The following is a 14,582-nucleotide window of genomic DNA, read 5'->3' as shown; positions in this document are numbered from 1 at the left end:
CCAGATATCTTCTCCATCTCAGGAAGGAAAGAAAAAACACACGGAGGTTAGGTGTATGATAACAAGGGTGAAAAAACGTACCCGGACATGGAGGTCAAGCAAACGCATGCGATGCGGAAGGAACAGGAAAGAATAACCGGCAAGGCCAAGCTGAACTAGTCCATGAACTGATTAGCTGCAGGTGTGCCTCAAGGGCCGCCCCTCGCCCAGGAAGAGTGAACTGAAACAAAAATGCTCAACAGGGAAAATGCGGGCACAAAATAAAAGGGAAGGCAGGAGAACAATAAAAAACAACACTAATATGTGGTCATTGTGGCACTCGGTGTTAGACATAGTGGGTTTGATCACCGGTTAGAGTTGTGGCAGAAAGATTTGTTATGTTTTAATTATGTTACATTTATTATTTTGACCCCCAGCCCCTTTCCTCACAACAATCAATATTGAACAATTTATTTCACATGATTTAGTTTTGGGCCAAAATTATATAAAAATGTAAGTTATAATAATATAGTAATTACAAACCCTGTTTCCATATGAGTTGGGAAATTGTGTTGGATGTAAATATAAACGGAATACAATGATTTGCAAATCCTTTTCAACCCACATTCAATTGAATGCACTACAAAGACAAGATATTTGATGTTCAAACTCATAAACTTTATTTTTTTTTTACAAATAATAATTCATTTAGAATTTCATGGCTGCAACACGTGCCAAAGTAGTTGGGAAAGGGCATGTTCACCACTGTGTTACATGGCCTTTCCTTTTAACAACACTCAGTAAACGTTTGGGAACTGAGGAGACACATTTTTTAAGCTTCTCAGGTGGAATTCTTTCCCATTCTTGCTTGATGTACAGCTTAAGTTGGGCTTCATAATGCGCCACACATTTTCAATGGGAGACAGGTCTGGACTACAGGCAGGCCAGTCTACTACCCACACTCTTTTACTATGAAGCCACATTGATGTAACACGTGGTGAAATAAGCAGGGGCGTCCATGGTAACGTTGCTTGGATGGCAACATATGTTGCTCCAAAACCTGTATGTACCTTTCAGCATTAATGGCGCCTTCACAGATGTGTAAGTTACCCATGTCTTGGGCGCTAATACACCTCCATACCATCACAGATGCTGGCTTTTCAACGTTGCGCCTATAACAATCTGGATGGTTCTTTTCCTCTTAGGTCCGGAGGACACGACGTCCACAGTTTCCAAAAACAATTTGAAATGTGGACTCGTCAGACCACAGAACACTTTTCCACTTTGTATCAGTCCATCTCAGATGAGCTCAGGCCCAGCAAAGCCGACGGCGTTTCTGGGTGTTGTTGATAAACGGTTATCGCCTTGCATAGGAGAGTTTTAACTTGCACTTACAGATGTAGCGACCAACTGTAGTTACTGATAGTGGGTTTCTGAAGTGTTCCTGAGCCCATGTGGTGATATCCTTTACACACTGATGTCGCTTGTTGATGCAGTACAGCCTGAGGGATCGAAGGTCACGGGCTTAGCTGCTTACGTGCAGTGATTTCTCCAGATTCTCTGAACCCTTTGATGATATTACGGACCGTAGATGGTGACATCTCTAAATTCCTTGCAATAGCTGGTTGAGACAGGTTTTTCTTAAACTGTTCAACAATTTGCTCACGCATTTGTTGACAAAGTGGTGACCCTCACCCTATCCTTGTTTGTGAATGACTGAGCATTTCATGGAATCTACTTTTATACCCAATCATGGCACCCACCTGTTCCCAATTTGCCTGTTCACCTGTGGGATGTTCCAAATAAGTGTTTGATGAGCACTCCTCAACTTTATCAGTATTTATTGCCACCTTTCCCAACTTCTTTGTCACGTGTTGCTGGCATCAAATTCTAAAGTTAATGATTATTTGCAAAAAAAAAAAAGTTTATCAGTTTGAACATCAAATATGTTGTCTTTGTAGCATATTCAACTGAATATGGGTTGAAAATGATTTGCAAATCATTGTATTCCATTTATATTTACATCTAACACAATTTCCCAACTCATATGGAAACGGGGTTTGTATATAAAAATTCAAGTTTGAGTCATTTACAGTAGTACCTTAACTTATGTGCTTAATTATATATATATATATATATATATATATATATATATATATATATATATATATATATATATATATATATATATATATATATATACACTGTATATATATATATATATATATATATATATATATACACATATACATGTATATATATATATATATATATATATATATATATATATATATATATATATATATATATATATATATACATAAACATATATATATACATATATATACATAAACATATATATATATATACATACACTGTATATATATATATATATATATATATATATATATATATATATATATATATATATTTATGTATATATATATATTTATGTATATATATATATATATATTTATGTATATATATATATATATATATATACATATATATATATATATATACATATATATATATATATATATATATATATATATATATATATATATATATATATATATATATATATATATATATATATATATATATATTTATGTATATATATATATATATATATATATATATATATATACATATATATGTATATATACATATATATGTATATATATACATATATATATATATATATATATATATATATATATATATATATATATATATATATATATATATATATATATATATATATATATATATATATATATACAGTACAGGCCAAACGTTTGGACACACCTTCTCATTCAATGTGTTTTCTTTATTTTCATGACTATTTACATTGTAGATTGTCACTGAAGGCATCAAAACTATGAATGAACACATGTGGAGTTATGTACTTAACAAAAAAAGATGAAATAACTGAAAACACGTTTTATATGCTAGTTTCTTCAAAATAGCCACCCTTTGCTCTGATGACCTTTTTGCACACTCTTGGCATTCTCTCGATGAGCTTCATGTGTCATGATCCGTTGCCCGTATCATGTTTTGTTTATTCACATTCTGTTTAGTTTTGGACTCACATAGTTCCTGTTTTGTGCACCCCTGGGTTTGTTTAGGTTACCATGGTTGCTGATTGGTTTCACCTACCTCTGATTAGTGTTCGGCACGCTCACCTGCTGCAGGGCATTAATCAGAGAGCAATTTATTCACGTTGTGCGCCACACTCGGTCTGGCTTCATTATTTGCTACAAGCAACAGTTACGTTGGATGAATTCTGGTTATTATGCTTTTGATTCCTGTGCTAAGTCTCGCCTTAGCTTCCTGCGTCTTCTTTGTTTTCTGTCGGTTTGTATTGACTGTGTATGATTTATGGAGAATAAATCATATCATACCTTCACGTTTCGTCCGGAGTTGTCCGTCTGCATCCTGGGAGAACGACCCCGCAGTAAAACGAATGGAAACAAGAATTTCAGTTCATCCAGGACAGTTCGAAGTGGAAGGTGTATGTTGCCTGTAAATATGTAGAACAGACTTCTCCATTGAACACGGTGGCCGAAATGATTTCTCAGTCATGAACAGAGAAGTTAAACAGGACAATACTGCCATCTAATGGATAGATAATTCAAGTATTTCTTTTATGTAAATAAAATAAATATATATATGTATATAGCTAGAATTCACTGAAAGTCAAGTATTTCATATATATATATATATGTATGAAATATATATGAAATACTCGAGTTAGTGAATTCTAGCGGTAAATAACCACCTCCCGATATTGGAGGTCTCAAGGTTGGCAAGTATGACTACCTAATTATGTCATTATGCGGAAGAAACTGTGAGAGGGCGGGATATAATGCTTAGAACACTTTGGAAAATTAGCACCCTCTCGGCAGAAATCTTGCAGTCACTTTAATATCTATTATTGGGTTTTTTTGTTTTTTCTTGTACTGTACTGACCTGAAGAGACCATCCCATTACAAAAATATTTCACCCTTTTTTTTTATTCTTTTGAAACGAGTTTTACTTGTATTAATTAAACTTGAGTTCAATGAATGTTTGCCACTAAAACTAATTCATGGGAAAGAAAATGGGGGGTGGGGGTACACCCTGGACAAGTCGCCACCTCAACACAGATAGACAAGAATCACACAATTTAGTTTTGCCAATCAACCTATACCCAGGTGCATGTCTTTGCAGGTGGGAGGGAACCCACGCAGTTATTATGCCTCTAAAATCCAGAAGTTTTCCAGAAGATGTGATACAGGCCTCAACGTTGGCAATGTTCAAATCCAGGCTGAAAACACTTATTTGTGTACATGACAACTGAACATATTTTATCTAATATGTTAATTTAAATTATGATTATATTTTATGATTGCTTTATTTTCTTTTTTTTCCATCTTGCACTTTGAATTAAGCTCTATAAATAAACGTACCTTGCCTTATGACAAGCATATACAGTAGAAGCAACAGGAGTCACAAACAAGAGAAGGGAATTCATGAAACAAAGCAATACATACAAATGGGCCACCAGAGGGCGCTACAAGACAAATGGGGTAAATTAAAGTTAAAGTACCAATGTCATACACACACTAGATGTGGCGAATTTATTCTCTGCATTTGACCTATCACCCTTGATCACCCCCTGGGAGGTGAGGGGAGCAGTGAGCAGCACCAGTGGCCGCGCCCAGGAATGATTTTTGGTGATTTAACCCCCAATTCCAACCCTTGATGCTGAGTGCCAAGCAGGGAGGTAAGGGGTCCCATTTTTATAGTCTTTGGTATGACTCGGCCGGGGTTTGAACTGACAACCTACCGATCTCAGGGCGGACACTCTAACCACAAGGCCACTGAGTAGGTTAAATGCTGCAAAAGATGTCATTTTCTTATATCAAAAGACTGATTACATACCAATTAAACGTTTTAACCAAAATGTAGCCATTTTTGGGCGGGATCAGACATCTTAGAGCTGAAAGGATGAATGGAGGCTGAATCATATTGTACGTAAATCCATTTTTTCTCTTCAGAAGACAAAACAAAAGACAGAAAAAGAGAATCATGACCATCCGTCAAGTGTGAAATATATCACTTAACAAAATAACAATGCTTTTAAAACTCATTTTTTGATGAGTAAGGACACTGTGCACCAAGGACAATGTTTATTGCACAAAGGCTTCATAAAGACGCACATGAACCTGTGGCAGTCAGTACACATGTTCTATGGCCCTATGGAAACACATATGATACACATTCATTGTGTACTCGCAGTCATGTTTCACAGTGTTGAACTTTTTTTCTAACATGACTGCTTGTCAGGAATGTTAAATAAGTAATACTAATTAAATCGTCAACACAAAGGCACAAGTGAAAGATCCTAGGTACTCTCTGAAATAAGCTTGGCACTAAAAACCTGTTTTCATGAGAATATCGTGGAATGTTGCATGCAAAATAAACGTTTGTTGTTTGTTTTTGAATTTCTAGGCATAATATTTTCTAATGAACTTTTTTAAATAATTCCCAACTAAATTTTCACAAGAAACTATTTGTCTTAAAGAATTACAAGCAATAATTTGAAAAATACATGTAAACCAAAAGACAAATAAATCACCCGGAGTTAAAAAAAACAACAACTTTGAGGTCTGTGTGTTGGCTCTCACAGTTACACTTTAAAAACAACAATTGGATTTTTTTTTTTTCTAAACAACTTTAAATCCAGATTGAATCGTGGTGACACATTGACTTAAAAAACAACAACATTTAGATACACAACATTCAGTTAATAGGCAGACCGAGTATTTTGTTGACACATTTGGCACAAGAATAAATTAATTTTGAATAAAAGTGTCATGCTGGGAAATCGGAAAAAAATACAATCTGTATTGTTTTTATAAAAAAAAAAAAATCATTATATTCTAAATGTCAACTCATTCTGTTAAAGGCTCTGCTTATGAATGCGACTGTAGTTTATGTGATTGAATAAATGAATGCATTGCAACAAGGAACAACTGCAACAGTTAAGCACCGTTTGAGCATATTAGATTACAAACTAAGTAACTATTAAGTATGTACTGCTAAGAAAAGGTAACAATTTGATTTGAAGATTCCAGTTGATTCAAATGCATAAATCAGGTTTTATAATAGGAGTGAAATTGACCATGGACTGTCTTAACGATGCAAGTACGCCAACCAGCCAGATGAGGGCAGCAAAGAGCTTCTATTTTTTGACTACAAAGTTTAACATTCTGTCTTTAAGCTGGCAGCAGCAGCTAGCTTTATGATAATAAAATATAACAAGTCCACTAAACTGAAGCAGGAGAAGAAGGTAGTAGCTGTCCAGCAGTTCATTCCGTCTTCCAGACTCTGTTGAGAACCTTGACCACCTCTTCATAGATGATGAACACAATGGCCACGTCCAAGCACACGCGACCCAGACGAGGAACGGTCCCTTTATAGAAACTAATCATGGAGAACAAGTTAATAGTTAATAATGCTAAGTGTTGACTGACCTATTCCTATAACAATATGCTTATTATTGTGGTGTAGAAAAGCTGTGAGTTGCCTTTGGCTACAAAACCCAAAACCAGTGAAGTTGGCAAATCGTAAATAAAAACAGAATCCAATGATTTGCAAATCCTTTTCAACCTATATTCAATTAAATGAACTGCAAAGGCAAGATACTTAACATTCAAACTGGAAAAGTGTGTTATTTTTCGCAAATTATAGCTCATTTGGAATTTAATGCCTGCAGCATGTTTCAAAAAAGCTGGCACAAGTGGCAAAAAAGACCGAGAAAGTTGAAGAATGTTCATCAAACACTTATTTGAAACATCCCACAGGTGAACAGGCTAATTGGGAACAGGTGGGTGCCATGATTGGGTATAAAAGCAGCTTCCATGAAATGCTCACTCATTCACAAACAAGGATGGGGCGAGGGTCACTACTTTGTGAACAAATGCGTGAGCAAATTGTCCAACAGTTAAAAACTACATTTGTCAATGAGCTATTGCAAGGAATTTAGGGATTTCACCATCTACGGTCTGTAATATCACCAAAAGGTTCAGAGAATCTGGAGAAATCACTGCATGTAAGCGATGATATTACGGACCTTCGATCCCTCAGGCGGTACTGCATCAAAAAGCGACATCAGTATGTAAAGGATATCACCACATGGGCTCAGGAACACTTCAGAAAACCCCAGTCAGTAACTACAGTTGGTCGCTACATCTGTAAGTGCAAGTTAAAACTCTACTATGCAAAGCAAAAGCCATTTATCAACAACACCCAGAAACTCAGCCAGCTTCGCTGGGCCCAAGCTCATCTAAGATGGACTGATGCAAAGTGGAAAAGTGTTCTGTAGTCTGACGAGTCCACATTTCAAATTGTTTTTGAAACTGTGGATGTGGTGTCCTCCTTCATAAAGAGGAAACAAATCATCCAGATTGTTATAGGCGTAAAGTCCAAAAGCCAGCATCTGTGATGGAATGGGGGTGTATTAGTGCCCAAGAAATGGGTAACTTACACATCTGTGAAGGCACCATTAGGGCTGAAAGGTACATACAGGTTTTGGAGCAACATATGTTGCCATCCAAGCAATGTTATTATAGGAAGACAATGCCAAGCCATGTGTTACAACAGCGTGGCTTGTAGTAAAATATTGCGGGTACTAGACTGGCCTGCCTGTAGTCCAGACCTGTCTTCCATTGAAAATGTGTGGTGCAATATGAAGCGTAAAATACGACAACGGAGACCCTGGACTGTTGAACAACTTAAGCTGTACATCAAGCAATAATGGGAAATAATTGCACCTGAAAAACAAATGTTTACTGAGTGTTGTTAAAAGAAAAGGCCATGTAACGCAGTGGTTAAAAATGCCCCTGTACCAACTTTTTTGTAATGTGTTGCTGCCATTAAATTCTAAGTTAATAGTTATTTGCAAAAAAAATTAAGTTTCTCAGTTCGAACATTAAATATCTTGTCTTTGCAGTCTATTGAATTGAATATAAATTGAAAAGGATTTGCAAATCATTGTATTCTGTTTTTATTTACCATTTACACAACGTGTCAACTTCACTGGTTTTGGGTTTTGTACATGAATGAAGAAAAGTGTCCCTTAATAAATAGAATTTAAAAGAGATTAAACCGCTTTGTTGTTTCTCTGCAGGAAGAATCACTACAATAGTAATATTCTCTTCTAATCTGAGTAAAAACAAAACAAAACAAAACATCACTCACGCTGCCAAGCCCTCATAGCGCAGGATCTTCACAGCACAGTCCAGTGTGCTCTTATACTTATGCGCTTCCAGACCCTAAGGATAGAAGAAGAAAAAATGTATTGCATGCCGGTGTCTAGAACACTCCTAAATCAACATCAACATGTCTGGTAAAGCTGTACCTGCATCCTTGTCTTGATGACGTCCAAAGGAGTGTTTCCAAACACACTGGCTGCTCCAGCAATGGCTCCAAACGCTCCAGTCAGCAAAGGATTGATATATTTGTTGGGGTTATCGCCTAATGGGAGGGGAAAACTGATGATTAAGTCATATTTACTAAGAATTATATCATTCAAACTCCTTTAGGAGCTAAACAGGTACAGTAGGAGGATGCAGTTAAATGTGTAAAATGCTTATAAAAACATATTTCCTCATAGGGGTGCGGTACCCCGCGACCCCGAAGGGAATAAGCGGTAGAAAATGGATGGATGGATGGATGGTGTGTGAATGTGAGTGTGAATGCTGTGTGTCTATCTGTGTTGGCCCTGCCATGAGGTGGTGACTTGTCTTGTCCAGGGTGTACACAGCCTTCCGCCTGATTGCAGCTGGGATAGGCTGCAGCGACCCCGAGAGGGACAAACGGTAGAAAATGGATGGATGGGTAATAGGGCGTTTGGTTATTCAACTACAGAAAGTATTAGGTGCTTGTTAGTAGGGTTAGGTATTGTTTACATTTCAACCAATAGCGTACTTCTGAAACGGTTTGTATATTATAATATACATATTTTGTGACAGGGAAGTTGAATGACTATTCAACTTCCCTTCAAATACTTATTAAAGTATTTCAATGGTCATTTAAATACTTTAATAATATAAATACAATTATACCTAACAAATAAATTCAACAATACAAAAATTAAATCCACAACAAACTGTCACAATTATCGCAGCAATACAAAGAACGTGCAAAAAAATGACATGCTTGCGGGTTCGCAGATTCACCCTGCTCACTGTCACCATAATTGGGGCATAATGAGGAAGTGATGTATTGCTGTTGTGGCGAAAGCCAGGCGAAAAGTGTGCGTGTGTGTGTCTTCTTGTATTTCTACCCTTCTTGAGACATCAACAGGGAAAAGTATCTTCCATATGAGGACCGGTAAACAAGTTAGGACTGAAATCATGGTCCCAATACGGGAAACCATTGCATCTAATAGAGAATGTCTCATTTGCACGCCTGGTGGTGAAATCTATCAAAATTAGGGTGGTCCCAAAAAGGAGGGATTTTTGAAATTGACTGTGTGTCGGTTTTAAAAGTGCATGTTTGTGTAAGAAATTGAAATGTGCCCCCTTTGGCAAAATGAATTAAAAAAAAATAAATAAATATGTATATAAAGACATACTGTAATAACTTGAAGTAAATAATGAAAATTAAAAACCAATTCTAAACAAAAACAAAAAAACAACAACAATTAACTAAAAGTTTACCTTTTTATATATGCGTAGTATGTATGTAACAAATACAAGAATGTGTGTGTGTGTTTGTGTGTGTGTGTGTGTGTGTGTGTGTGTGTGTGTGTGTGTGTGTGTGTGTGTGTGTGTGTGTGTGTGTGTGTGTGTGTGTGTGTGTGTGTGTGTGTGTGTGTGTGTGCGTGTGTGTTGGAATTGAGCACTGCTTTTGGAGTGTTAAGGTTAACAATAACGTTTGAAAAAAGTGTCAGACTGTCCGTGCCTCTATCAGTAGGCTACATTACTTAAATAATATAACCTTCAAGCACTTGCTGCAGGTGTTGAATCAGATTACATTTAGCACCGAGACGAGGCACAATTAACTATTTTTTCCTTATTTATATAAGTTATTAAAAATAAATGCCTGGTTACAATAAAATATTGAGAAATGCAGCGAAATGGATGGGCGGCACTAAAATGACGGCATCCCAGAACATAAACATGGAGGCACAAAACCATGCATAACAAGCAGAGACACTACTGGACGTCTCCACATAATGGTCCATCAATAATACGGTGCAAATAACTTGTGCTGCTGTTTTAAGTTAGCAAGAGAGTTCAGGTGAGACGTCTATCAAATAATCAATCAATGTTTATTACAAATATTTGTCATTACTTGCAGGAATTGGGTTTATACACTAGGTGGTTTTTTTTAGGACTACCCTATTTTTCAAACCTCCGGACTTCAGTAATGTCAAACGTAAATCGAATAAATTGGATGTCCAACCGTGAGAGAGCAAATAGAGTCTGGTGGGTTCAGAAAACTTTCCACACATGTAGACTTGAGTGTGCTGACCTTTGTACCAGTTCTTCAGCGAGGTCATCACGAAGAAGCGAATGGCCTGGTTGGAGCCTTGTTTGAGCACAGTGGCAGTGAGACCTTGGTATGTCCCTCTCAAACCTGTTCAGGCATAACCAAGGACACAAAATGTGGCACTGTTTAAAGCTGCATTGCCAAGTTTAGCCAGTAGAGGTCAGCTACTACTTGATGAACCAGAGTTGGATATGAAGAGAATATGGCCAACTAAACCACAGACGCCATATTTGCTACCAAGGTTGTGTGCCCAGAAGCATGCAATTCGTTTTGACGTTAGTTTTCCTAGCTAAATAAACCAAACTAATACGTCTCAAAATAGTTCTAAACATACTCTAGCTCATAAACTTACAATAAAACATGTTTTTATTTTGTGAAAGTAACTGTGCAAATGTATTTGATGCTCTCTGCTGCTACATTCCTGCAGAGTTTTGTGACCAGAAGACACTGCAACACACTCCCGACAGATCCTTCCATCCATCCATTTTGCTACCGCTTGTCCCTTACGAGGTCAATAATCATAAAAAAAAAATACACAGAACGACCCAAAAAAAAACATATTACCCTCACTTTTCTTTGAACATAATTTTAACTGTTTGGAAATGCAACATATCATTGAATTTCAATGATTTTGATTCTATAAATAACGGGTTCGAATGTTCTCGCTAGCCAACAATATGTATTATTCTAACTGATCTTTTTTTTTGTGACATGGTAAGTGAATAAGTGTAAATATGGGAAAATAACAAAAAAAAAGTGTGCTATTTTCCCATATTTCTGCACAATAATTCATAAATAGTAACACTAGCGAGCAGTAGAGAATACGGAGTAATTTTTGGTCCAGAACAAATTTTACTTAATTCATTATTGATGTATTTCTTTCTGTCACTTTATGTTGAATATTTTCTCAATGAGATTTCCAGTTAATTTTGACCATTTGTACGATATTTTACTCTTTCAATGTCTACTTTGTCTATTTGTATTTGTGTTTGACTTTCTCTTCTGCTGTTACCGATAATAATAATAATGGATTACATTTATATAGCACTTTTCTAGACACTCAAAGCACTTCACAGAGAAGTGGGAACCCATCATTCATTCACTCCACATTCACAACTGGTGGTAAGCTACATTTTTACCCACAGCTGCCCTGGGATAAACTGACGGAAGCATGGCTGCAAGTTTGCGCCTACAGCCCCTCCGACCAACACCCATCATTCATTCATTAATTCACCAGTGTGAGTGGCACTAGAGGCAAGGGTGAAGTGTCCTGCCCAAGGACACAACGGCAGTAATTTGGAATGGTAGGAGGCGGGGAGCGAACCTGCAACCGTCAAGTTTCTGGCACAGCTGCTCTACCCACCACGCCATGCCGATTGCAAAATTTTAGTTTTAATGAGGGGTTAGTGCGTCTGCCTCACAATACGAAGGTCCTGAGTAATCGTGAGTTCAATCCCGGCCTCTGGATCTTTCTGTGTGGAGTTTGCATGTTCTCCCCGTGACTGCGTGGGTTCCCTCCGGGTACTCCGGCTTCCTCCCACCTCCAAAGACATGCACCTGGGGATAGGTTGATTGGCAACACTAAAAATTGGCCCTAGTGTGTAAATGTGAGTGTGAATGTTGTCTGTCTATCTGTGTTGGCCCTGCGATGAGGTGGCGACTTGTCCAGTGTGTACCCCGCCTTCCGCCCGATTGTAGCTGAGATAGGCTCCAGCGCCCCCCGCGACCCCTAAAGGGAATAAGCGGTAGAAAATGGATGGATGGATGGATGGATGAGATGCAAGGACTGCCGGTTTTTGTCAAACCATCTCTAAAATGTAATAATTTCTTCTGTTATCATTTGTGTTAGCTTTTGTGTGTTCTCGCCTGAAAAAAAATGTGTTTACCTCGCACAAGACACTGTAGTTGGTGGCTCTCCAGTGCTGTCAGCAAACCATCACTTGTCTTCTTTCCGGGTTGTTGGGAAAACTATATAAAAGCTTTCCGCAATTCAGCCCCATGCTGCACAATATTCCATTTTTACTCGTCGAAAAATAAACGAGGAAACACCGCAAATACATAGCATCAGCTTAAAGTGGTAGCAAACATGGTGCCCTGCAGTCACGTGAGTGCATTTTGACCAATCATCGAGGAGATCGCCTGAAACAGGGTTGGCCATACTCTTTCTATAAACGACGATGGGATGTACCTTGAGCTCGAACTATCTCTCTGACTCCATGGTAGAAACCTTTGTATTTGGGGTTCGCCGAAGTCTGGTCATGGATGAATTTGACCTTGGGAGATTGGGGAAAAAACAGTAAAATACTGAACACTGAATAGTCTATATCCTAGTCCTACCTTGATGGTTTCCATGGGACAAACCACCAACACGGCCTCCAACACCCCAGCTCCAAGTCCACACAGCAGACCCTGAGTGCTGTTTAGTCGGCCTGAACTGTCCTTTGCATGGTTACTGAGGAACTCAAACACACCAAACCTGAGCAGAAATATGTAAACAGTTGTCAATATGTCTGCAGTTTGGCAAAACAGGTTGGAAGCACGTTTTGACTGCAACTGCAGCTGTTGATTCTGTTTATGATCTAATAGAGAACAAACAGCATGGCTGTTATGGCGTTTTTTTTTCTTTTGCGACACAGCATTGGATGTTAAATTGTTAAAACAATTGTGGGGGGAAAGATAATTTGTAAAATATCTTAGCTATAATATAGCTTTATAGAAAACTGTTTTCATAAAGTGGGATGGTCGCCATCTACAATGACAATAAACCATAACACAAACAATACTCAATAAAAATGTTTTTTAGTCCATTCTTTAAAAAGTTGAGCTGTCAAAAACAAAATTTTTTGGCAAATAAACTATCATGAGTAAAAATGTCATTGAAAATGTTAACTCAAAAGAAAGAACGTGGAGCCAAACAAGGCAATATGGATTACGCTAATCAGCTAATCATGATTTGAACATTTGAGTACAAAAAATGAGGCAACACTATACACACACTTGTTTAGAAAATATTTTTGTCAAAAGTGTAGTAATAAATGCATTACCGGTAAGTGCATATACATTTCCTTATTTTTTGACTGTTTGCGCATGCAAAATTAAACAATTAATCAAATTAATTGTATTCATTTTGACAGTAAAAATTAAAAGCATACAAAACATTATAGACTAGGGGTTTGCAACCCGCAGCTCTTCTGCCTACTTAATGTGGCTCCCTTAGATTTTTAACTCCATCCATCCATCCATTCATTTTCTACCGCTTGTCCCTTTTGGGGAGCGGGGGGTGCTGGAGCCTATCCCAGCTGCAGTCGGGCGGAAGGCAGGGTACAACCTGGACAAGTTGCCACCTCATCACAGGGCCCGCAGTGAGAAAAGTTAGCATTTTTAAAAAGAGTTCTATGATTTCCGACTGCCGTGAATGCAAACAGGCAGAGTTCTGAGGCACGAGGACCCAGCAGGCACAAGACATTAAAACAACGTTAATTATACATGCATGTCCTTTAAAACTGACTATGAAACAACGTTGCAAAATAGTGGAATTTGTAAATTGAGACAACGTTGATGTTCAACGTTGCATCCACATTGTTGGTTGGGAAATGACCCAAAATTCAATGGTCAAATCAACGTCAGAACCCAACATTGACTAAACGTCGTTAAAAAGCATGTTGTTCCAACGTTATGTTTGAGTTGCTCAACGTCAGGACCTAATTCAGGTAGTTCTCAACGTTGTTTTAAAGTCTTGTGTATGCTGGGAGGCAAGTAGACGATATAAGAAGCCTGTGTGTTCAGTTCAGCTTCTCGAGTGTGCAACTCTTTGGGTAAGCTAACCATGAATACTTGTCAAAAAAGAAAAGAGAAAAGGAAACTGTGTTTTACATTTTACATGGACAGATTGATTTTCCTGTACAATAAAACAAAAATAAAGATTAAAAATTGTTAAAGTTTATAAGCTGTGTTATGTCTCTATACCATTTTTCTTTAGTGGAAGAGGCTGCAAAATGTCTCTTTTGACAGTAAAGGTTGCAGACCCAGGTTATAGATTATAAAAGACACACAAT

At 37.4% G+C, this 14,582-nt stretch overlaps 1 protein-coding gene across 1 annotated transcript in view; it reads right to left on the bottom strand.

Annotated features, from left to right (window-relative positions):
* Positions 1-4,971: 4,971 nt before the first annotated feature.
* si:dkey-178e17.1 (tricarboxylate transport protein B, mitochondrial) overlaps positions 4,972-14,582 on the bottom strand; it is a 52,662-nt gene continuing 43,051 nt past the window's right edge. The window contains exons 4-9 of the mRNA XM_062024234.1: positions 12,865-13,003; positions 12,716-12,800; positions 10,510-10,614; positions 8,390-8,505; positions 8,230-8,303; positions 4,972-6,453 (exon numbers count right to left, since the gene is read on the bottom strand). Of these exons, the coding sequence (XP_061880218.1) occupies positions 6,339-6,453; positions 8,230-8,303; positions 8,390-8,505; positions 10,510-10,614; positions 12,716-12,800; positions 12,865-13,003 (634 nt within the window). The 3' untranslated portion in view covers positions 4,972-6,338. The remainder of the gene's footprint in view (positions 6,454-8,229; positions 8,304-8,389; positions 8,506-10,509; positions 10,615-12,715; positions 12,801-12,864; positions 13,004-14,582) is intronic.

The sequence above is a fragment of the Entelurus aequoreus genome, linkage group LG17 (genome assembly GCF_033978785.1).
Source record: "Entelurus aequoreus isolate RoL-2023_Sb linkage group LG17, RoL_Eaeq_v1.1, whole genome shotgun sequence".
Classification (NCBI taxonomy): domain Eukaryota; kingdom Metazoa; phylum Chordata; class Actinopteri; order Syngnathiformes; family Syngnathidae; genus Entelurus; species Entelurus aequoreus.
The sequence above is the reverse complement of the archived record's forward strand: the minus strand, read 5'-3'. Positions and strand labels throughout refer to the sequence as shown.